The sequence below is a fragment of the Chelmon rostratus genome, chromosome 13, assembly GCF_017976325.1.
Source record: "Chelmon rostratus isolate fCheRos1 chromosome 13, fCheRos1.pri, whole genome shotgun sequence".
Lineage (NCBI taxonomy): Eukaryota > Metazoa > Chordata > Actinopteri > Chaetodontiformes > Chaetodontidae > Chelmon > Chelmon rostratus.
In genome coordinates, this window is record NC_055670.1 from 15,581,831 (window position 1) to 15,606,754 (window position 24,924).

At 42.5% G+C, this 24,924-nt stretch overlaps 1 protein-coding gene across 1 annotated transcript; it reads left to right on the forward strand.

The window, feature by feature from the left end:
* The first annotated feature begins 4,033 nt into the window (after positions 1-4,033).
* On the forward strand, positions 4,034-24,758 carry ptprna (protein tyrosine phosphatase receptor type Na). Its single transcript, XM_041951075.1, has 24 exons — positions 4,034-4,109; positions 7,320-7,370; positions 11,497-11,607; positions 12,315-12,432; positions 12,602-12,762; positions 13,192-13,341; positions 13,746-13,904; positions 14,002-14,127; positions 14,565-14,599; positions 14,694-14,959; positions 15,190-15,276; positions 15,393-15,472; positions 15,592-15,656; positions 17,815-18,024; positions 18,746-19,006; positions 19,135-19,282; positions 19,939-20,012; positions 20,400-20,477; positions 20,713-20,832; positions 21,644-21,810; positions 22,686-22,739; positions 22,883-22,947; positions 23,575-23,648; positions 23,766-24,758. Exons 1-24 carry the CDS (start codon positions 4,034-4,036, stop codon positions 23,835-23,837), a joined length of 2,808 nt encoding a protein of 935 aa, XP_041807009.1. The 3' UTR covers positions 23,838-24,758.
* Positions 24,759-24,924: the final 166 nt, after the last annotated feature.

Sequence of the window (24,924 nt, forward strand, 5' to 3'; positions counted from 1 at the left end):
CCAGATGATGTGAAATGACCAGAAATGAGCATGCTGTGACCGGACTGTGTCATGTGCTGATGAGACTGGAGCAGTCATCCTGGAGTTTCCCCGGCTGAGGACCACATCACCAGCTCAGGACAGAAAATGAGCTACCTACGGGTTGCCAAACAACCCCAGACACGGAAGCAATACCTGACCTGTAGCCTAGAAAAAAACAGTCTTAAATTAGCATCCGGATCCCAGCGCGGCTGGGAAAATAGTTACCACACAGACACGCGCATGCATAGAGCCTGAGAATATCAACCGTACATAGCAGCCAAAGCTATTTTTGGGAGAGTGCAATATTGTAATATAAAAATATCAGCAGCAATTTCCCACATTTTGCATGAGAAAAAGCTAATTATCCAGATTATGTGATCAGAGAACATTTTTCATTTGATTTTAAAGCCCACTCCTCACATTCCTTCTCACACTGAGATGTTGTCACTGCCGTTCATCCTGACTGGATGGAGCAGCAATTTCCCCCCATCAGTGTGATATAAGATACACATTTTTTTTGTTAATTTCTTTTATTAAAATTGCATGATTATTGAGAGGTAATTGTAAAGAAAAGTTGACTCTATCCTGTCATCCTCACTCATCTCCTCCCTGTGGTGGGGTATTTGGAGTAGGGTGGGGGTCCTCTGGCTTGTGGAATGCTGGCCCACTAAGGAGCCAAGCGGTGTGGATGACATGATGGGAAAATGTTCATGGATCATTTTTTAACCACCAAACATAAGAAGATATAGAGACAATTTGTGTTTTCATTAAACAGAAAACGTATGAATCTATATGAGGCCACGTAAAGGTGAGTAAACAGTGAGACATACAGTCCCAGACTTCCTGCAATGTTTTAAAATAGTGTGCATAGGTGAGGGGTGTTCAGCTGGTTTCACCCTTCATAAACACTGAATGCGAGCAGCCCGGCAACCGAGCAAACACACATACACACATGCCAACGGGGTGAGCTGTCACGCAAGAGTGACACAACGGCGGACGGATGAGAGCAAAGGAGTGAGGAAGAGCGAGAGCTGGGCAGCCTGTGTGTGCGTTTGCTTTATTTGTGTTTGCACACTGGTGATTGCACGCATCTGTGTAACAACTTTATGGACATCATCTACTAGGAAACTTGTTCCAGGTCTATTTTAGGTCTATCTAAGGGTAGATATGATATCAAAAGCCGGAGACAACACAATGTGCCTGAAATAGCCAGCTGTGGCCATCAAATCAAACCATGTGATTCACGAGTCACTCTTGGTGGAGAGCTTTCCTCCTGTTTTTAACACAGTCCAGCTGCCCCAGACTTCTGTCAGCGAAATGAGCGCTGTTTCACCAGAGGACAACGCACAACTTAACACCCAGTACAACTCCGAGAAGCTTCAGCAATGCTAATCCCATGACATTTTCAGACTTTCAGTGGATGCTGCCCGCAGTCTGCCAAGGATTGGATGGCTGTGTGAATATCAGGGCCAAAGCCAAGAATCTGGTCCCCATTGGCCAGTCTGCACATCTGTTAGTTTGCTTATATTAAACAGTAAGTAAAAACGCTCCAGAGCTCACACAACACGAGTTTTTCTTTCTGAGAAGTTTCCCAACTTTTATCAGAATATTTAAATTGCTATTTTTCTCCAGGACATGGTGCTGTGAACATCTGGTTGAGAGGAGGGTCCATAGACTTCTTCCCCTGTTACATCACCCAGCGCTGCCGGTGACAGCAGTGCTGAATGCACAGAATGAGTGCAGGCTTTGCTCAGATCCATTCTTCATATGTTCACTCTGTTTATAATGTTGCCATCATGGTTGTCCACACGGTAATTTTACTATGTTGGTCTATTCTGGACACGTGACCGTACACCTGTTGCATGTCTGCCCATCGTATGAGGTGTCCATCCATCCTCTGCTGCTCCTCCTGAAGCCTCCTCCAGTTTTCACTCAGGTGTCCGATGCTGTGCAGACTGTAAAGGCTCTTGAGGCAAATTTGTGATTTGTGGCAGTGGGCTACATAAATAAATATAGAATTCAATAAATAAAAATTTATTTGAGTGTAATTTTAAAAATTCAGACAGCATTTTATCATGTAAATACTACTTGCTATTATTTGTTCAATTATCACTATTATTATTATTATTAGCAGTAGTAGTAATAGAAGTGGTAGTGGCAGTGGTAGTAGTAGTATTTTTATATCCTCCTAAAACCCATAACAGAGTGTAGAATCAACACAAAGCAACAATCAAACTATGGTTTGCAGGTAGTGCAGGTGTCTTTGCATTTCCCTGGACGAAGGATCATGTGTGAACGTGTACAAGCTGCTTTAAAATTTCATTGCATACAAATACAAAACTAAAGAACTACATGCCAGAGCAACCTGGAACAGTTTAGGGCAGGAAATTTTGGACACACCTATTCCACTCTCAGTTTCACGCAATGTAAAGCCATTAAACCTCTATACAGCTTTATCAATCAGGACAGCTAACAGTACAAAACTGATTTGTCAAAGTCAGAATTTCTTTGTATCTAGACTTGTTTTTAGCCTGGCTGCACTGCTGCCGAGGCAACTGTGGGATCTTTGAAACTAGATACGTTTACTTGTTTTGAAATTCCTGGTAAATGAAAATTTCCTCTCCTGTTGGCAGATTGTTTTGGTTGTATTAAGTAATCCCTCCCTTGTTGCTTTTTTTTTTTCTTGTTTTTGAGAGCTGAGTTTTTGCAGCATTTCCAACCAACTGCTTTTCGACGCTAGAGGGAGCAAGAGGACAGCGAGACAAGATGATGAAGGAAGACTTCTTGTGTGGAAGTCTGGCTCTCTGCTCAACATCTTGTAGTCCCAAACAGAAGGGATCAGTGAAAATAAATAACACAGTTGTTCATCTTCAATCTGCATATTCCGAAATTGACAGTGCCAGTGACTTGAGAGACAATAGCAGTGATTTTACCCAAGTTATTACACTTGTCAGGGCACTGGGAATGTTTAATAAATAGGAATTTACACTGGAAATGTTGTGGTCTAGTTTCCACATATTGGATCGCAGTGCATTGTGGTCTTACCTGGGCTGAGAGACTGCATGTGCAGGGCCACATGATCCTTTGAGATAACTCTTGTTCCCATGTTTCCTTCCCCCCTTCCTTCCTACCTTCATCCTTCCATTAACCTGATGGGGAAAAACAGTTCAAGTTAATCTCACAGAAAAGTCTCACTGTGCGACACATTTCGTTTCTTCCCTAAGCAAACAAGCAGTCACCAGTGTTGATGTCAGATTCAGGAAACTACATCTGAGACAAATCCTAAATATTCTTTGACAGCTGTTAAATGTGAAATCAAATACGAGCTTGAAACCAGAGTTTATAAAAACAGCTTTGATTTCATTTACGTACGTGTGCACAAACGCAGAAACGTTGCCTCTGTCACGTTTTGTGCGCAGGAATGCACGTTTTTAACGCATGACGTTTGTGGGCAGGTGGCATATAAAACTTTTTTTCCCTTTATTTCTTATAATAAAAACAAGTAAATAACACGTGCAAACACACATAATGAAAAAGAAATAAGAATATGTTTTTATGGTTAAAGTTTAATGCTATAAACTATATCTCTCTGCTGTTCCAGCCTTCGCTCGCCCCCCCGTGACGACGCTGTTGCAGGTCGCTTCCCTCGGTCTCCAGAGGGCCCCCTGTTTCTTCACATTGCACGTTATTTCCGCACTTGTGCAGTCGTGAGTCGATACTACGCTGCGTGCTCACAGCCCGTCCCTCCTCCTCCTCCACCTCCTCCTCCTCTTTCCCCATCATCCCCACGCCCCGCCCTTTCGCCGTGAGAAATTACTTTTTTTTTTTTTTTTTTTTGCTGCCCATTTATTTATACTTTGCCGTCACATGAGCTCTTCGGGTGCGATGTGAGCTGTCCACACGGGCGTTTTAACATGATGGGGATTTAAAGAGAGGGACCGAAGCGAAGGGAGCCCCGCGTCTTTCTCTCTCCGTCTGCATCTCCTCCGCTGCTGTGAGGCATCAGAGGATCATGCAACACTTCCAGCTATGGCGAGCTCTCCTCCTGGTAACCGTGCTGTGCCAGCCAGGAATCTCAGACAAATACGGTAAGAAGAAGATGATAATGATGATGATGATAATGATGAAGATCCGGTCCTTATATTCATATAATATCCCCATAGGTACATGCTGTGTCTAAGTAGCAAATGACTTAATGGTCATCTCATCCGGCTGGAGGATCCCCTGTAGCATCGCTATCATTCTCATAATACTCCAGCAGAGACTCCATTATAGGGATATCTGTCTTTATTTATGCAGATAAAGGTAGGCTGTACTTCTGTTTCATTCTTCCAAGATGAACTGAAATGAGTTGTGACTTATTTGACGCAGGAAAATGGGCTCTGAGTAGATAAATGTGGAGTCAACTGAGATGACACTGAGGCAGAGGAGAGATGGAGGATGCAAAGAGTGACAGGGCAGATAAAAGCTGAGCCCACTGAAGATTTTTATGACCCATGTCACGCCACCAACACCCCTTATAATATTATTTGCAGTATTATTTAGGGCGGAATTATGTTTTAAATATGAAATAAGAGAGGAAAATAGTTACGGCCCAATTTACATGATAACAAAAACTGATTCCACTGAGCAGGAAATACTGTTTCATCAGAGATTTTTTTTCTGTGGGTTGAAAATTATCTATATTGAATTAAAACCTAAAGAAAACAAGTTGAATGATTTCCTGCATTATAAAAATGTATTTTTCACAGCAATAGTTACTGTCGCATTAATATTTTTAACAATGGCAGGAACAGTCGTTTCAGCTGGACTGGTTCGTATTGATTACTGCTTAAAGATGAAGAGATCTAATTATTTTTCTTTTCTGTGGATTGATGTATTGAACTGGCATCATTAGTCATTGATACAATGATGCAACAAGTGACTTGATACATCCCCTGTTCCATCCCCGAGGTTTTTGTTGCAGTCAGACATTTAAAGAAAAAACCTGTTTGTCTGATGTGTGCAGGTGGAGATTTGTGAAGGATGGAGTGAATTTAATCAGTAGTCAGTCAGACTGAGGTTGAGAGGCCAAATGTTATTCTCTCCCACAAAAGAGTATGACTTTGTTCCATCAGTAGCCAGCCCCATTTTCTCCAATGCATCCTGCACATATTAAGTCATTTTAATTATTCCAGCGATTTTTTGTGTGCTTTGCTTTATCGTGTAAGTGCAACAACCCAAACATGATGCGTCAAGCACCTTAGAAACAATAGATTACAGTTTATTTTGGACATCTGAAGCAGATCAACCCTGCAGAACTATAATACAGTTGCAGTTTATAAAAAAAATCTATAAAAACAGCACAAAATAAACATAAAATGTTGGGAAAATACTGTTGTTTTTGTACAGTTTGCCATTAAACATCATGAATCATTGAGAAATTACAGCAGCATCAAAGCATCCTAACAATGAACAACGGGCAGCGCAGTGGGAAGCCGTCCTGCATGTGCCTGAGATTTCAGCACCATGGAGAGAAACCAGTAACCACTGTTGCTTCCCTTTGTCAGTTTATCCCTTCACACCTCTTTGTTTCAGGCTCTGTCCTCTCACTCGAGCATCCACCCATCTGTTCATTTGATTATCCATCCATCCATATGTCCGACTGGCCATCGTCACACACACTCGGTATGATGTTAAAGCTGACGTCTCTGCAGCCGGCCGTTTCCCTAAGGGCGGATGTCCTGTTGCTATGACAAACACTGTGTGATAGGTCAGGTTTCTCCTAAATCTGCTGCCAGCGTTGTGAGATTTACTGGAACCTTTGTGATATTGTACCATATTATGGTGCACATTCCAAATAAAGATCGTCATTCTCATAAAAATAATTATTGTTGTAGCTGTTGCCACTTATTCCAGTTGCCACTGAGTTTTACCATTCGAGCGTGAGAACATCTGAACACTTTCTGCTGCTCTCAAAACATGCAGAACTTGTATTTACCGAACACAGAGTGCGCAGCTTGATCAAAATGGAAACAAGCGTTAAACCCTAGAAAATGAATTAGAAATAATGGGTTTTTGCTATTTGTTTCTTTGTTTTAGCTCCATGTCGCTAATGTTGGCCCAACACTACCAGATGTCCTTCCCTGGACAACCAATCAGTGTTTTGGTGACTAGCACTGGCATTTACGCATAATGTCTTGGCAACATTGCGGCGATGTGCGTGTCAGCGAACACCTGTGTGTTACAGTTACTCAGACGCCTCTTGGCTGGGCCCCAGTGCAGTAATAAGCATATGTGTTTTTGCTGTAGCTTGTTTCAGCTACACCTGAAAGTTCAGTTGACCTTCCACAGAGCAGAGAGCCCAGACCTCTGGGATAATGAGCATGAAGTGTCAGGTTTGAAAGTGAAAAGTTTGAAGAAGCAAATAGAAGACACTTGCACTGTATGTGTGTGTACAGTGTGTGTATTCCTCCTCATAAACAGTAGAGGTGAGTCACTGAAACTGCTGCCAGGCACTGCGTCACTCAAGTCTTCTCTGTCCAAGTTTGTTTCATTCAGTTCACACATCCATTCATTCTGCCACACCAGCTTCTCACCTGCCGTCTTTGGCATTTAAGTTGAGATACGTCTGTTGTATCCTCACGCACACGCAGATCGCATGCCGTTTATTCACAAGCTGCAGCGTGAGAAAGACAGACAGGCAGAATAATCCATGCATATTCTGCTGCGTGTGTGTTACCTTCCTATCTATCACCAGCCACCTGCTCCTTCCCACATTGCCATCCCCTCCAAGGTTGTACGCACCACCTTAAAACAAGAGGCAGTGCAGCAGCTTAAAATGAATCACAAAGCAATGACCGAAAACACTGGTGACAACACTGTATTTGTGCCCCGTTTGATTGCAAATTTAGCCAAAGAAAAAATGCTTGTAGAACCGCCGACAGCCGTTTCAACCTGTAGTACATTTTGTCTGCAGAGAAATTGTCCACATGAAAATAAGATGACTTTGTATTTCAGGCTTTTTGAAAAGTGCCAGGGTTTATGCTAATGAGCGACTCCACTTGGGGTGAGGGGGCTTTTAAAATGTCCTCGTGCAATTATACAAAAGGCTTTAGAAATGCTAAGTGCATAAGTGATAAGTGTAGGTTGACTTTGACAATGGTAGCATTTAAATAGGAAAGACAGGATGAAGGTTGTGGGTGCTAAGATCACCGTGTTGTGTTCTCCTTTCAGTCCCCTAAATGTGACTTAAAGCTTTCGCTCAAAAGACTTTACTTTGAGTACCTGTGAGCCCTCTCTTTGTCTTTCTACTCCAGGCTGCATGTTTGAGAGAAAACTGTGCATGAGGGATCAGTTCTGCTCAGATGGTGAGTACAACACATACTCACACACGCACACACACACATACGTATACCATCAAACACCCACATATTCAATCAAACAATCTCTCTCTTGAACTTGAACGTTAAACTTTTACGATAGAGAAAGTTGTTAATCCTTTCTGTACCACTACGGCGTATTAATTATTAACCCTGCAGCTGGACACACACACACACAAACACACACACTATATCATTGGAAGCATGCCGAGACAAAGACTGTGTATGAAAATATACAAACACAAGTCAAGGATTTTTCCTCTCTCAACCCCATGAGTCTATCTCTCTCGCTCACCTTCCCCTCTCCCTCTCCTCGTCTTTATCTAAGCCCCTCCTCCACCCCACTGTCTCCATGGCAACACTGACATCACGGTGAGGTCGACACCCCCACAGTTGTTGTGCTAATACAGCGATGAGTCACTGACACACACTTACGCACTTCTCTGTGGAAATAGCACTTACGCACACACGCACAGCCATCGGACTGAATACAAAATGGATCGGCACACTTGCAGCTCAGGAGCAGACGCAGGGCTTTATTTATGCACATCTGAGGGTCTGAGGGCACGGGGAAATAATACACAGTGTTACGACTGCTCCAAGGTTTTCAGTCTGATTGGTTGAAATGAGCTGTGTCTGTTTCGTCAAGAAGCTGAAAAGCAAAATGAGCTGTAAACTGTGTAAATCTGCGTGTTTGTTAGACACAAACAAACACTAAGTGACCTGATTTCTTTGCCTGTGGAACGTAAAAATAAAAGGGCACAGAGAGCACAGTTTCCATAGACACATGTAGGTGTCACATAAGGAATAACTGTTTAGTTTAGATAAAGCGGTCTCAGAGGTAACTGAAGCAACACCATCTCGTCCAAATGACTCACATCTGTCAGTGTTCAGTGTAATCCACTTGAACCAAGTATTGACCTCTACCATGCATCACTGTAAACTGACTGTAAATTCATGTTTTCACCTGCTGGATGAAACATTTGACATTCTGGGAATCAAAGATGCTCTTAAATATTCTAATACTGGCAGCATATTTGCTAAATGATCTAAAAAGCCCTGTCACAGATAATGTGAACATGCTATGTTGAGAATATATGGCAGTCATTGTTAATGTTTCACTTTGTTTATGTTTTCAGATGTGTGAATGCAGTAATCATATCTCAAGTATTCATCCTATCGCTGTGTTACTTTAACTTTTTTGAAGCAGGCTGTTGTTCGCTGACGTAGCAGAAGCAGGATCACTTTCATCCCTCCGTGTTGAGTGATGTAGCGAGGGATCCGTTACAGGAGGCGGCCGTGCCTCTGCCAAAAAAAAAGGGCTACATCTAGCTTAGCTTAAAAAAAATGAAAGTATCTTTGAAGTGAACTGAACAAAATTATGCCATTTAGAAAAGTAATTTCTGCTTCTTCAACACTAATGACAGAGATGCCGGATTTTTCTTTTTTACAGCCTCCTGCAAGGATCCACAATCGACCTTTGTGGAATAATTGGTCTAACATTTCTAATGACGTCTGCTTGCTGCACAGCTCAGCCCTCTGTCGCTGCAGCCAATTTCCCAACTTCAAGGTTTCTTGTAGTTAAAGTTCCTTTTCTTTCTGCCGGCCTGCTGCCTGCCACTGGCGATAGGGAAGATCAATTGTGTCCTGTGTGCCTTGGTGTGGACTGCGCAGCATCTTTTAGGTCCTCGCAGCAGTTGTTCATTTGGGTCTGTGACAGGATGTGTGGCCGGCCCTCTGCCAGGCAGATTAGAGGGTTTGCAGTTCATCACTCACAGCCTCTATGCATTTGGTAGGAGTAGCGGAGTGTGCAGGTGTTGGCCAGAGGGGTCCTCCCCTATTCTCATCCTTCTTTAAGACAGAGGTGGAGGTTTGTGGGACTGTGTGGGGTTGGCCAGGCTCTGACCTTGGCTTGTGTTCATGTTGATGTTGTTGCAGCAGGCATCTCCCCCCCTAAGTGTGTCGAGCCTGCGAAACAGAACAAGGTCATGCACTGTCACCTGAGTTCTGTGTGCACAGGTGTAGCACCCTGATCTTGTCAACCTGCTGATCCTTGAGGCGCTGACTCGGTGTTTACCAGGTCGATGAACAGCAGGCTCACAGGGGAAGATTTGGTGGGTCTGTCGTGATTTGCCACAGCAGCACATGCAGATTTTAGTGAGCGAGGCTGTGAGATCATCAGAGTGCTTGTGCTTAGACACGTGTTCAAAACACTGGATGATTCCTTGCCTTGGATATTAAAATCATTTATGCTGCAAACTCTGTTCTATCTTTTGATTTTGCCACAAAAACCGGAGGATTTGAAACACAGAGGATCAAAGCTGCCCTGCAGCAGGATAGATGTGTTCAGGTCGCTTTAAATGATATCATTTGAGCCAAACGTTGCATTTTTTTATTTTTTTATACATTTAAAAGCTTCCCCTCTCCAGCGCAAAATGCTATTGTAGGCGCCCTGCAAAAAAAAATCATATCGACAAAAATAACCCCAGCTCTAGAAATAGTCCCAATCCAATCAAGCCGTGCAGTTTGCTGTCTTCTCCCCCATTCATCTTCCATTCCTCCCCCCCATGGCCCTTCTCTCTCTCTCTGTCATCAGTCAGTTCACCACCAGGAATAAAAGCTGCTGTATCAGTCATCTCTATCAGTGTAATTCACTGCTAGGATAAAGTATCCTGTGTCTTATCACATCATCAATATCAGTAATTTGATTATGGGAACATACGTATGTCACAAGTTTGTATCTATATCTTTCTGTATCTCTCTGCATCCCTTGTCAATATTCAGTATTTATTGTCAGACTAAGGATCATCTTATATATAATAGCACCAACACAAGGCTAACGCATTTACTTGATTGTACACCCACCCACCTATAAGAAGTTAACTGTGCAAAACGTATCACTCATAAAACATGTCAGTCTACTCAGTCTTCAATACATGGAGTGGTGAAGAATAAGGTGAACTGCTTTCTATAGTGTTTGTGGCTATATAAACACATTAATCCTCACTAATCTGTTACCAGTTCACCGTTCCGCTGTGGCAGGTTGGGTTGTGAGATTTAGCCGGTGTAGTGAAAGACTGCGGTGACTCATCAGTGCGCCAGATAATACTAACTGTCTGCTCGGCTTTATCTTTATTCCCATCACATCGCAGTCTGACTGCCTTTTTCTTGAGAAATAGCTCCGCTTTCAGAGATTTCAAAGTGAAAAGACAGGCCGTAATAATGTGATTTTGTGGCCCACGATGATAGACTTTGTGGTGGTCCTGACCCTTTCCTGTCTGATGCTGAAGGGATGAACACTGGTAGACCTCAATGCATTGATGTAAGCCTACAGCAAGAGCTGATCATGTGAAGCTTAGAATGATGCATCAGCTCGTTTCTGGCCACAGGGTGGATGTATGATATCCTGTGCACTGAGGTTGACATAATGTGCAGAAGTGTAGATGTTAAAAAACTGGATTAATTTGTGACATGAGAGGAGTAAGTAAGTAATACTGAGCAAGTCCTATTATTACTTCTGTTGCCATGAGGCCGCCTGCAGGCTGGCAACTATTTCAAAGGAACATTTTTGTAAAGCACACAGTGATGGTGGCAGAACCTCATCAAAAGAATTGTGACAAGCAGTATAAGTGTGTGGGCTGCACTTCAGAACTGTGACTCACTGCTGTGGGCTAGTGTGGCGTGGGCTACCATGAGAATTACGGCTATTACAAAGTACTGTACTGTACCTCAAGGGCAGCTCATTGGAATTTTTGTGGTAAAATGAATACAGATTTAGCAAAAAAATCAAAGAAAATAAAAGCTTTAATTGGTGCCTCATTAAGTTTCTCACAGACTGTCGTTTCTACAGGCCTCTTTTACTGAGGGCACTTTGATTTGTCGTCGTAGAGAAAGCACATATGTTACTAATAACATTAATAATGGCTCAGATCTATTCAAGTGTCCCAATAAACAGGGGCAGCTGAACCAAATTCAGCCATTAGTTGTATTATTTACACCTGTGCTTTCCTTCTGTGGCACGTCAAAACTTATTGTCTGCTGGACGATAAAAATGAAACTATCTCAGCAACATAAGGGTTAAAAATGTTTACGGTTCTGCGTGTGTTCATTCCAGACGGGCTATTTGGCCAATGTCGTAGCTCCAAGCAAGACCAGGTCCAGTACCAGGTGTCTGTTCCTGTGCTGAAGAGGATGCAGGAAGTCCTGAAACAGCTCATGCTACAAGGTGAGCAAGCATTATCATTAGCATTCATTACACAGCTAAAACTGTTATGAGTGAGTAGCTCTTTGATTTTAAGTCATTAAATGTCAAAGATTTTGACAGTGTGAATCATTTTAGCTGTTTTATTAAATTTGCCTTCCCTAGAATTTAAATTGCAGTCTGCTAGAATGGTCTACAAGCTAACTGTAGCCCATGCTAGCATGTAGCATGGTCCATAGGCCTGCTAGCAGCTCTGCTATGAGGGTACTTTTTTGCTAAATGCTAACATCAGCATGTGCACTTGCACACATTATTATTATTATTATTATTATTATTATTATTATTATTATTATTATTATTATTATTATGTTGGCATTGCTAAAAATGTTAAATGAATGTGATGTATGTGATGTATGAATATGAGTACCTATACAGTCATATAGAAGTTCTTTTGGTCATGTCCTTAACTAGTAACCATTGTGCTGAACTAGTGAATACAGGCAGAAATGCATTCATAATACGAGCACTTCAACACAACCTATAAGAAGCAGTATTGATTTTAGAGAGTGTTTTCTTCCTCATGCCTCTGTCTTACACTCTCATTCCCAGCGTCTGTGGCTTTTTTTAATTGCTGTGTGTGTGTGTGTGTGTGTGTGTGTGTGTGTGTGTGTGTGTGTGTGTGTGTGTGTGTGTGTGTGTGTGTGCGTGCGTGCGTGCGTGCGTGTGTGTAGGTCTTTCCTGGCAAGATGACATCACACAATATATTTTGTCAAAGGAGCTGAAGAGAGTTCCCCACACCACTCAGCCCTCTAAGCCGAACTCCTCTTCCTCCTCTTCTCATTCATCTCAGTGAGTACCCTGCAGTTAGAGTGATATTTCACCCTGAGTCACCATTTATTTCCCTTTGGACCTATTCCTTTATCCTTCCCTCTTTTCAACCCTTCAGTATGTGTTCTAATCCTCTCTTTGTTTCTCTCTGGGTTGCCAGGTCCAAACAGCACATCCCCCACCACCACAGTCCTAAATCAGGGTCCACACCTAGTGGTGGCAACTATGTGGACTACATGATTGTTGAGCCTCCTCAGTCCCCACTACGCATGCAGACTGCTTCCATGGACCCGTACTCATACCACCAGGTACACATACACACACACACATCATTATCGTCCAAAAACAGGTGTGTGTCAACCACAAAACCAGCCCCAGGCATAAACAAAACAATAATTCACCCAAATCCCAACTCATATATCACTGGTATATCACAATCTAGATTTATTTATTTATTTATTATTCTAGATTTAAGTATCCCCAAGTTTGCAGAGTATTCAGTGATCTCATTTTGTTTTGATGATCACATTTTGTTTTATTTGTCACACAGCATCCCAGCTTTTTTGGAATCCGGGTTATAGAACATTACAGTAGTGGTAAATACATCAGAAACCTTTATTAAAGAGAAAACACAACCGATTACAAGTTATATGAAAAAAATCAAAATAAAATCTTAAATGTCACACTTATGTATGCACACAGTACTAAATCAGCCCAATATCTTCTAATTCCAGCATCGGTACCAAGATGATGTAGAGAGATCACTCATCGGGGCAGGAGGCGGCTACGTCCGCCCCTCTTCGAGGTCCCAGGCCAATCAGAGAGAGCGAGAGCGTGACAGGCAGCTGCTACAGGAAGCCTTGTCTCTCTACCTAGCATCCGCACAGCCTTCTTATCGCCACCGAGGGGCTGCTTCCATGGCTCCTGCAGGTGAGCGGGGTTTTCAAATTTCCAAAATTAATATCAGACAGGATAATATGATAAAAATACTCTCAACTTTTTGTGTGGTCAAAAACATTGTGTCAAAGAGGCTTTTACTAAGCTATTTTTTAAAGGTCTAGTGTGTACGATTTAGGGCATCTATTGGCAGAAATGGAATATAGTATTGATAAGTGTGTTTTCATTAGTGTTTGATCACCTGAAAATAAGAATTGTTATGTTTTTGTTGGAATGAGGGGACCATAGAGGATGGTGAGGTGAGTGGTATTCAGTTGGTTGCAATCTGCTACTTCACCACTAGATGCCACTAAATGCAACACACTGGACCTTTAAAGAATTGAATGGATTATAACCAAACAATTGTATCATCTGTATCATCATAACCTATTCTGCAGGTCTGCCTTATTATGAGGACTTCGAACTGGAGATGCCAGTGGACTATGTGGAAGACTACACCCTGGAGGAGAGACTAGGTACTGCTGGCAGACAACAGCCACAGCTGCAGAATAAAAAAGTTCCTCAGGACTTCAGCACTCTGTCTGGAAATGGAAATGGTGAGGAAAATGTTTAGATCATGTCTTACACCGACCGATGTATGCTATTTCAGAACATCAGTGCAAAGATAATGCTAACTCTGCTACCCTGTGCTAGATGGCCTTCTCCAGAGGATGTCAGCAGTCTTGCAGAGATACGGAGTTGACCCCAGAGAGCTCAGTCAAGAGCAGCTCTACAAGCTAGCCCTCATTCTGCAGCTTGTGCAGACCCAAGACAAGACAGGTACAGTCACCTGTGTTCTGCTCAGATTACTCAAACAAAACGAAATCCCTGTATTGGTACAAGCTTTTCTCAGGTATAAAGGGGAGGATTTGTCTTGAATGCCCTGCTTCTTGTTTAAAATTAAAAGTGTGATTATGAAGCTACAATATGAAGCTTCAACATCTGCATTATATCTGTATATATGAAGGATAAGAGATTAAAATCTGCAGCCTACTGCCTTTTAAAATGATTATTATATCTTTATGATTCTATTCTATCAGCCATTTTGTGCCAATAAGGCAAGTTTTGATCTTTTTACGATGGTGCATACAATAAAATCTTAGAAATATCAGATAAACAGAGTATCGTAATAGCTGACACTTGAGTAAATGCTGAAATTGAATTGTGTGCTTCTGTGGTATTTGTTTAAAAACATCAGTTTGTCTCTCTTACCACAGATCCAACTGAGAAAGACCTCATCACCCTCAAGGAGGTATGTCAGCATCCACTGTCCTCAGTGTTCACAAGCAGCAATCATACACCTTCTATCACTGACAGGTTTTCTATCATTTTCTATCACCATGTAGATGCAGCTGTTAAAAACAGACAGTGTGTCCCGTAAGCCTGAGAAGCCTGCCCCTGTTCCCAGCCCCCCCGGTGCCCCTCCTGCCCCCTCCTCTGCCTCAGTCCCAGCCACACCCCCGGCCAAGAGCGCCAGCCTCTCCGCGTCTGCGTCCCAGCCTCCGCAGGCCGCTCCTGCTGAAGCCGGACAAGACTTGAAGGAGCAAGGACTGCCACTGGTTGAGGGTACAGGAGCCAAGGAGGAGTATGGGTACATTGTCACCAACCGGAGGTCAGCACTGGATCAAATTCAGCTCTCAGCTCCTCTGTTTATGACAAATAATCTGCTAAGACATGAAGCCCATCAATAATTATTCTCAGGAAAGATCTGCTTCACTCTGAGTGTGTTGAACAAATGCCATCATGCCAAAGGCTGGCATGACGTCACTAAAATGCCAATAAAGAGCAGCGAGTAGGACATTTGTTGTTCACAAAGAGGGTAATGATGTTTTTCTTTTATAGTCCTCTGAGTTTGTATGATGGAGTGAAGCTGTTGGATCTGCTGGCTGATAAGATACACCTGACAACCAGCAGCTTCATCAACATCAGGTAACACCGCCATTATGTGTGTGTCAGTGCACGAGAGAGTTGTAAATTTTACTACTTCTCTCTAAGCTGTGTGTGTGTGTGTGTGTGTGTGTGTCCCTGTGGCTTTGTGTTGCCAGTGTGGTGGGTCCTGCGCTGACGTTCCGTGTCCGCCAGAATGAACACAACATGACGGCTGCAGAGGTGGCTGCTAAAGCTGGTGAGGCTCAAAAACACGCACGCACGAAGCAAGATATATGTGGGTGCATTGCGCTGTCTCTCACAATTTTTCCTCACACAACGTTTCAGCGAATGTTTGTTGTTGTTTCACTCCAACAGTCTCTGAAAAGAACTTCCTGGAGTCTGAGACAGGCCTGAAGATTGTACAGACTGGCGTGGGAGAGGTACTTGATACACACACACACACGATACACACTTAGCCTCTGTGGAAAATTTCCTACGTAACTCCTATCAGTGACATATGGAGCAGTTGTCAAGGCAACTGAGATATAATCTCTGCTCAGTATTCTTTACCATTTTCACTTAAATCTATTCAGTCATAGACTCTATCTTGACAGATTATCAGCCTTCCCGACTGTTTTCACATTGTGGCCCTCAACATCTCTTTACCGTGCTTTTTCTATGGATCTGTCTCTCGTGGGATTACTTTATGCGTGGCTGTCTTTTGCTGCTATAGAGAGGCTTGATTCTGTATCTTCTAGGGTAAACATGTGGACAGGGCACATGCAATCCTAAATAAAATGGTTATATAAATATATATTACAAGGAGTAGCATACAATGTTAATGCATCTCCAAAAATGTGTGTATATCTAAGTTTGATACACAGCTTTTAGTGACTCAACCTAATAATTTTATATCACAGCATCAAAATCAGTCAGTGCATTAGCTCAACTTTTTGTAAGAAAAATGGCTTTATGAGCACGAGCACTGTACAGCACGTGATGAAGCACAGTGCGTGTGTGTGTGCGTGTTCGTCTGTGTGTGTAAACCCCTGTGAGTGTGTTCCACCTGGAGGGCAAGTGGCCAGGACGAATCAGCAAGGCGACACCTCATAACAACCAGTATTTCACTTGTTGCCATGGTGCCTCATCTCATCCACCTCCCCCCCTACTGTGGCTCCCAGATCCCAGGTGCTATGGCAACAGTCACAAGTGTCATTAACCTCATTACTTTCGGTTCACACAAACAGCCTGAATCCTGGCCTCAGAATCACCACCTGCATCTCAGATTTTGTGTATGAGGGATTAATGCCCATTTAGACTGAATATCAGGATAACACGCTGATTGAATTCAGTGTGTGTGTGCGTGTGTGTGTGCATGGTCCTGATGCAATCTCGGAGACAAGAGAAATCAGCCATAGTGATAGTGTTTTCTTATTAGCAGTACTTGTCAATTCTGGTTAATTCTTTTAGACATATCGTATTTTTTCCGCTTAATTCAGTTAATTTAGATACCGAAAAAAATAGTGCATGATTTTTATATTTAAGTATTTGAATAAAATTAAAATTACAAGTGAACAAAAAAGAATAGAATAGAAAAGTATCATGAATTAATGAGGGATACTTCAGGTCTAAAAGGGTGTACAGATACATATAAGAAGTAGTGATAATAAAGCTTGGGAAAGCATAGCTGCTAGCTTCACCATACAAAAGTACCATGCAAAAAAGTCAGAGATAACAGAATCAGCAAACAACATGATAGCGTTCCAGTTATAGAATCATTATTTCTCATTATTTCTGTGAGGAACCAACACACAATACTATATCTCAGTGTTTTTATCAAAATCAGTGATACATCAAGAGCCAGTTTCTTTTGCTTTTTAAATGTTGTTGATGTTGTAGCAGTTTTAGGCATCATTAAATGGTCATATGATTAAATTTAAGACAAAGCAAAACCAGTTTTGTAAGTGGGGCTCCACGTTTTTTGTGTCCTCTGATGGTCCTTTTTAGAACAGATCAAAATCCTGCCTGCAAGTGTGTTGTCTCGAGGCTGCTTTGTTTATTTGCTTTATTGGTGAAGAAGCATTTCTTTCTTTGGAGTAACTTTTAGAGTGACCAGTGAGTCTGATGATTTTGTGCGTGTGGATATTAAAAGTGCAAGGTTTTTAAGTTGAATTCTGTTGCATTGGACAGCAAAGATGAAAACTGTTGTGAAGGATAGAAAAGCAGGTGAGGATGAGGTGGAATGACACACTGTGGCCACAGATCACTGATCTCCATGAAGCCTCTGCTGCCTTTTTAATTGGCTCCTGGTTCATACTCTCAGACCTCTGTCTTTAAAAGTCAATGTCAGCCTCTCACTGAGCACAGCTCAGCTACACAGAAACAAGTGTGCCAAAACAAAACGCGTGACCTTTGAATTCCAGTGGTGAGTGAAGATTCCCCCTCGGTAGCTTAGCTTGGGTGGATGAATCTCAAAAGGCGAGATGTGCATGTCAACAAGTGGAGGTACCACTTATGTGAGATAATAATGTGTTTTCTTTGTGTTCCCTCTCCCCTGTCCTTATCTTACTCGCCACTCTTACGACATCTCTTTCCCAGAGGACAGATGCACGGGGTCTCCCTCAGGTAGCCAGGGTTTCCGAGGGCTCCAGTGGGACAGTCATCACCCTTGTTTCCATGGCAGTCGTAGGAGGCGTGCTGGTATTGGCCATGGCTGTAGCTTGTCTCAGGCACTACACTCAGCAAGTGGCCAATGGCAAGCTCGGCCTGGGGCCAGAGGGAGGAGCCGAAACACACTTTGACTACCAGGTAAGGCTGTGGATTAAGGACTGAGGAAGGCCATCATTTCCCAGTTTCTGCTTTGTTGCTTTGTTTGTTTTCACATCGCAATGTCTCGATGCTAAACCACATTATGCACGGTCAAAAAGGCAATAAATGTGTGTATTTGCGTTTGTTATTCAGAGCATATTGGTTATAATGAAGAAATTTCTCTTAGCTCAGACTCTGGTTTTGTGGTTTTAGTACAGTGCAGTAATAAAGCAGCAGATATGCAGCTGGGGGCGCTGGGGGTAGTTGTTGCTGGAGCTAATCCTTTTCAATTCTGTTTAAATAAAAAGAATTTAAGGTATTAAGAGAAGGAAACACTCCCACCATCCCTGCAAGAAAGCAGTTGCATTGTTACTGTAGCTCAGACAAGCTTGCTGGGAGTTCAGTCCAATCAGATCACGCCTCATTTGTAAACAGCCTCTCAGAGCCTATCGAGAGCTCCGCTATTTCATTTATTTGAGACGTTTTTTGATTGATTGAGACTGATGTTATTGGGCGAAAAAATTTGATATACCTCACAAGATTAATTGACTACTCGACTACTTTTTGGAAATAGTTGAATTAAAGTGCAGTAGAAGTGAATGCCTTATTTAGTACACAGTGTATACAATAACTGATTATTCAATTAATCGATATTAATGCACAGTTGCATCCCTTTTATCAATTAAGTAACTACTACTACCTTTCCTTCCCTTCCATTCAGGAGCTATGTCGGCAGCACATGGCGTCCAAATCCTCCCTGTGCCGCCAGGACTGTGTGGGCGGCGGGACCATGGCGGGGTCCGCCATAGCCACTGGTGCTGGCGGTCGGAGGGGTACGGACACATCCCGCGTCAGCAGCGTTTCCTCTCAGTTCAGCGATGGCCCCCAGCACAGCCCGTCCTCCACGCACAGCTCCACCCCGTCCTGGAGTGAAGAGCCAGCCCAGTCTAACATGGACATCTCTACTGGTCACATGATACTGGTGAGAAAATCTACTTCCTGATGCAGCACAGGAATATCCTGCCGAGCAAGTCATCCGTTTCCTTGTTAAGCAGATATATATTATATATTATTATATATTAACCTCCTCAACTCTCATCTCTCCATCAGGCGTATATGGAGGATCACCTGCGTAATAAGGACCGTCTTCAGAAGGAGTGGGAGGCTTTGTGCTCCTACCAGGCTGATCCCAGTTCAGTGGCTGTGGCTCAACTACCAGGAAACATGGACAAAAACAGACACGCTGAGTCGCTCCCATGTTAGTTCATCAATGTGTCATCTCTGTCCATCTGTCAAGATGTCATGCTTACAGTGGTAGAATGTAACTAAGTACATTTACTCAAGTCTTGTACTTAAGTACAATTTTGACATACTTTAATTGAGTATTCATCAATTTACTGTATACTTCTACTCCATTACGTTACATTTCAGATATCTTTCAGATGCTGGTTACTTTTTACATAAAGACAGGATATATTTCTGTGCTATGATGTAGTACTATAATACTAATTTACTAAATAATAAATACTAAATAGTAATTTTGTAGTATCCTAAAGATCTAAAATTGGGTCCACATTGACAAATTCCAACATTAAAATCCTCTTCTGGTCAGAATAGTACGATAACATTCTATAGGAATATAACACTGTGAAAGGAGCCCTTCTGCAAAATTAGTGCTTTTACTTTTGATGCTTTATGTACATTTTGCTGATAATATCTCTACATGGTATTATCCTCCTCCGCTGCAAGCACACATCAATCACTGGTCAACCTGCGTAGTGCACAACACATTCACACGCTCACTGCTACTCAACTAAAATTGTATAGTAAGTGGTAAATGGGGAAACGTACAGACGACCATGATTTCTTTCAGTTATTCAGTGACTTATTGTTGAGACCTGTTTTCTTTTACAGACGATCACTCTCGGGTGAAGCTGAAGTCTGAAGTAAACTCCAATAAACAAGACTACATCAACGCCAGCATCATTGTAAGAATGAAAATTGAAACGGTCCAAAACATTTACAGTGTGTGATTGTGTACTTAATGGTTTTTTACATCCTGATTTAACCCATGATACAATGTGAAGATTCAGTAAAAAATATAACCTGAACTGTAAATATTTTGGCTGTTTGAATGTGTCTTACAGTCACATCCTCTATATCAGAATACAGAGACTGTAAAACTCAATCAAATTCAATCCAAATTCAGCAACATATTTTTGTTAATCTTGACAGTGTTGTTACTATGTAGAGGCCAAAGAAAGACGGACAAGACTGCCTCATATACTTATAACCAGATTACTGTATGAGACTACATAAATAATAAATAAAACCGAAGAAACTCTGCTCTTTTTCTTCTCATTTCCATCCCATAGTTTGACCATGACCCTCGCCAGCCAGCGTATATCGCCACACAGGGACCACTCGCTCACACTGTCGCTGATTTTTGGCAGGTCGGTACAATCCTCGCTCTGTTGTTTGTGTTTTTCTGCCTCTCTTTCTGTCCCTCACTGCCACTGTGGTGGATTCACTTGCTGATAATCGACAAATTAAAAGGATGTAGGCACATTGGACCGTTCGTCCACCCGCAGAGAGTCTGCCTCGTTTCTAACAGATTTATTTTAATGTGACAGCCAGGTGCGTGTGTGTGTATACATCGTGTGTGTGTTCGTTCTCTCTAACCCACAGATGGTGTGGGAGAACGGCTGCACGGTGATAGTGATGATGACGGCTCTGGTGGAAGATGGAGAGAAACAGTGCGAGCGATACTGGCCTGATGAGGGCTCGTCACTCTACCACATCTATGAGGTTCATTTCCTGTTGTGACTCTCAACCTTTAATTTCACATATGGCTCAGTGTCTTTTTATAATGCTGTTCTAGTAATAAACCTTCAGTGTAAGAGGTAAAGCTTGCCCGCATCACACCTGCTGTCTTGGTAGTTGTGTTCAAAACACATATGTAAAAAAAAAAATTTGGCCCACATGAAAATTTGTCCCAGTTTCTTTCATTCATGTTATTGAGTGATCACCTGCAGCCTCCCTCATTATTTACCTCATTCGCTGCGATCTGACACAAAACGTCAGGACCTTTGTGTACTGAGCATCAGAACTGGCAGCGAACACATCTCCAATGCAGCCCATCTCAGACAGGTGGGCAGCTGAGGTGTGTATTAGCACTGAGAGTTAAAAAGAAAAAAAAACATCTCCATATTCTCTCAATAAGGTGTTACAGCACGGTTCAGATGAGAATTTCACAGTAACAAAAGCAATAAATACAAAATGTCCACCCCCACCTCTTGGATTTTGTGTCCCCGTGGTGCCAAACAAAGGTTGGTTTCCTCACATCTGTATTCATTAAAGCGTAAAGACGATTATTCAACAAAGAAAAAAATTAGATAAATCTTGTGTGTGTATGCTACAGTACTTTTGTCTGTTAGATATGCATACTGAATTATTTTGGGATAATTGGTGTTGTTTTGTATCATGTGATCTCCTAATTTGAAGCTTGACTTTGCAGGTTCAAACACTGCATCTTCCACGTACAGACTAAAAAATAATTTTCCTGCCACCCCCCCCCCCCCTCTCCCTTTTTCCCTCTCTGCCTCTTTGCGTTTGTCAGGTGAACCTGGTGTCAGAGCACATCTGGTGTAAGGACTTCCTGGTGCGTAGCTTCTACCTGAAGAACGTCCAGACACAGGAGACAAGAACCTTGACTCAGTTCCACCTGCTGAGCTGGCCGGCTGACGGCATCCCCACCTCCACGCGACCACTGCTCGACTTCCGCAGGTAAGAAACTGCACAGTTACACATGCACGCACACACGGGGCTATCCCCACGGGGGGTTTGGTTTCAACAGGTGTCACAAGATTCGGTAGTTTTGAATAAATAAACACAAAATGGAGCAAACAGGTGCTCAGTATGTAATGTTGCTATCCTCGCACATGAGTGGGTTTGAATCCCTCCCGATCATCATCATCACATCCGCCATTTTCTCTGTTTCCTATCTTCCCTGACATTCTGCATGGAGTTATAATCAGAGAAATGCTGCACATTTCATACCCCTCCCATCATCTTCAGCTCTGTCTCTCTCCCTCTCTCCCAGTGTGCAGGTTGATAGGTTTGTATTTTAACATCTCCCAGTGTCATTTTTGTGGTTTGCAGCTAGTACTCTGGCTCCAGTTGCATAGTCACAAAAATGAGCATTGGCAGGTGTGACTGGCTACTGCAAGAGGGACAGTGAATCTGTGGCTTCCTCTCCACCTATTCTTTCCTGTTTCACCATCTCGCTGCCCTCCACCACCTCAGACATTTCCTATTTTATCCTCTCCTGATGCTCTTTATCTCATTCCTAATCTGACTGTTTTCATGTCATTAACGTTGGTCTTTCCATATTTCCTTCTTCCTGCTTTGTCACTTCCTGCTTTCTTCTCATTGCCTTTAAGTTAACCACAACCAAGTTCCTGCAGAAGAGACATTAATAGTTGTGTCTGCATTTATTAATGTCTGGATTACTGACAGCAGGTCACTTATGTATATTCTCTGAATATGTGATCAAGGTTAGCCGCGATTTCAATGTTTGTAATGAATCATTTACAATAAAGCCTTTTTTCTGTTCTTTGTTCTCCTTTCTATCTCTGCTGTCCCTTGTTCATGCTTTTCAGGAAGGTGAATAAATGTTACAGAGGTCGTTCCTGCCCAATCATCGTTCACTGCAGGTAAGGGCATAAACACAAAATCCAGTGAGTGAAGTGCCATAATTTGTGGAAACATACGATATGACCAGTATGTGTTTGGAGAGCAGATTGAGGTGAAACACTTCACATTCACAGTTTCCTCTCTGTCTCTGTCACTCCCACAGTGATGGCACTGGCAGGGCTGGCACGTACATCCTCATTGACATGGTGCTGAACCGTATGGCAAAGGGTGAGTCACAAACACACACAAAAATGTATTTAGGTCACTTTTAGCCTGGACATTTACCATAACCACTACTTGCCTAATCCTAACCTTAACCAGTGACCTAAAAATCATCTGTTTTCTAATTGGGGACATGACTTTTGTCCCCAGTTTCACCAGCCATCCCCAATTTAATGGTCTCGAGTCTGAAATGTGTCCCCGAAACTAGGTCACACACACAGATGCATACAGAGGGCATTAATTCACGACTTAAACATTTCGGCATGAAGTCCATCCAAGATAAGCAAAAGAGCAAAGGAACATTTTGTAAGGTCAACATTTTGGGCTGAGGGTGAAATTATGTCAAAGTTTGTTCATTTGAGCTCAATGTGTACACTGATGTGTTACCTACTGTGGACAGCAGAGGGGGCTATAGTTACAATGTAGTGAAATAATTCTGCTTAAGTGACATTTGAACCATCATGCATCATTTATGGGGGTTGTTCCACAAAGTAGCTGTAATATGTAAAGCTAACATCTCAAGGATGGCATAAAAAATCTTCTCAGTTGTCTCTGTAATCCACATTGTCTGTTTGCATTGTGATAATACATATAGTGCTGAATTGTGGACTTTTCATTTATCATGTTTGTTAGGAGTGAAAGAGATCGACATTGCAGCCTCACTGGAACACATCAGAGACCAGAGACCCGGCCTGGTCCGCACCAAGGTACCATTACTCTGTGCTCTGTTAATCCAACTGTCTCCCTCTGCCCGATCTCCAACCATCCCCCTCACACTACTTTCCCTAACATTGGCCTCTCTCTCTCCTGCTCTCCCTCATCAGGACCAGTTTGAGTTCGCGCTGACAGCAGTCGCCGAGGAGGTGAACGCCATCTTGAAAGCCCTGCCACAGTGAGTTGCAGCAGCTGAGGACAGAGCGAGGACAGGCACACAGAAACAAATACTCATGAGGACACGCTGGTACAATGCAGTCATGTATGTCTGGCCATCACTGTAAATACGAATTTGCTCCACCACACCTGGAGCAGTTCCTGCTCTTGTTTTCAGCATGCAGTATTTCACCATGTACTCATTATTCGGGTTTTGAAAAACCTTTTGGAACTTCAGTTTATGAAAAGAGCATTAAATGATTTTTGCCAGGATGAAGACATGAACAGAAGATCAAATGTTTTCCACCCTCATGGCACAAATTTGATCTGTCTTTACTCTCCGAGCTCTCTACCTATTAAGACAACAATGAGGCCGTCAGACGTGAACTACAGAGGGTAGAAACCTGGATACTGTGCCTGTGTGAAACCACATGAAATGTTTGCCTGAGTCTGACAGGACAGAACACACTGATGGTGGTTGAAATGACATAATTTGAAGTGTATCACCGTTTTCCTATCTTACTGCCATCTGACTCCTCATCAAGCCTTTTACAGGACACGATGACCTGAAATGATCAATCAGCATCAGCAGATGATTTACCAAAAACAGAGGTTTTGTTTGTTCTGTTCTCGTAACTAATGTTAATGTTAAATCCCTTCACAAACATATTAAATTTCTAAGTCATCCATCTTGCTGATACACAGGAATGTTTCAGTTCATTTTAACTCTTGAGTGTGGTGTCACGTGTCCACCAGAATACTGTGTGCTACAGCCTAGTGTGTGTTGATTTCCAGCGAGTTTTTATTTGCGAGTCTTGTCTCTGCCTTGACAACATGATTGTTTGCTTTCAGCACTGGTCCTTCTGTAGCGGATGCTGTACATTGACCACCGAGTACACGTCGCCTTCTCTCTCCCTTTCCGCACTAAGTAACTTTGTTTGGGTTCTTTTCTCGTCCTACTCAGTGTACGGCCTTGTGATTAATGTATATAATTCACCCAGATGATTGTGTTTATTTCATGTAGCAGACGGATAGAAAATATCTATAAAAATGTATTTTTGACTTGACCTGAATAAATCTGTGACGTGATGCAGCAAAAAGAAAAAGCCTTGA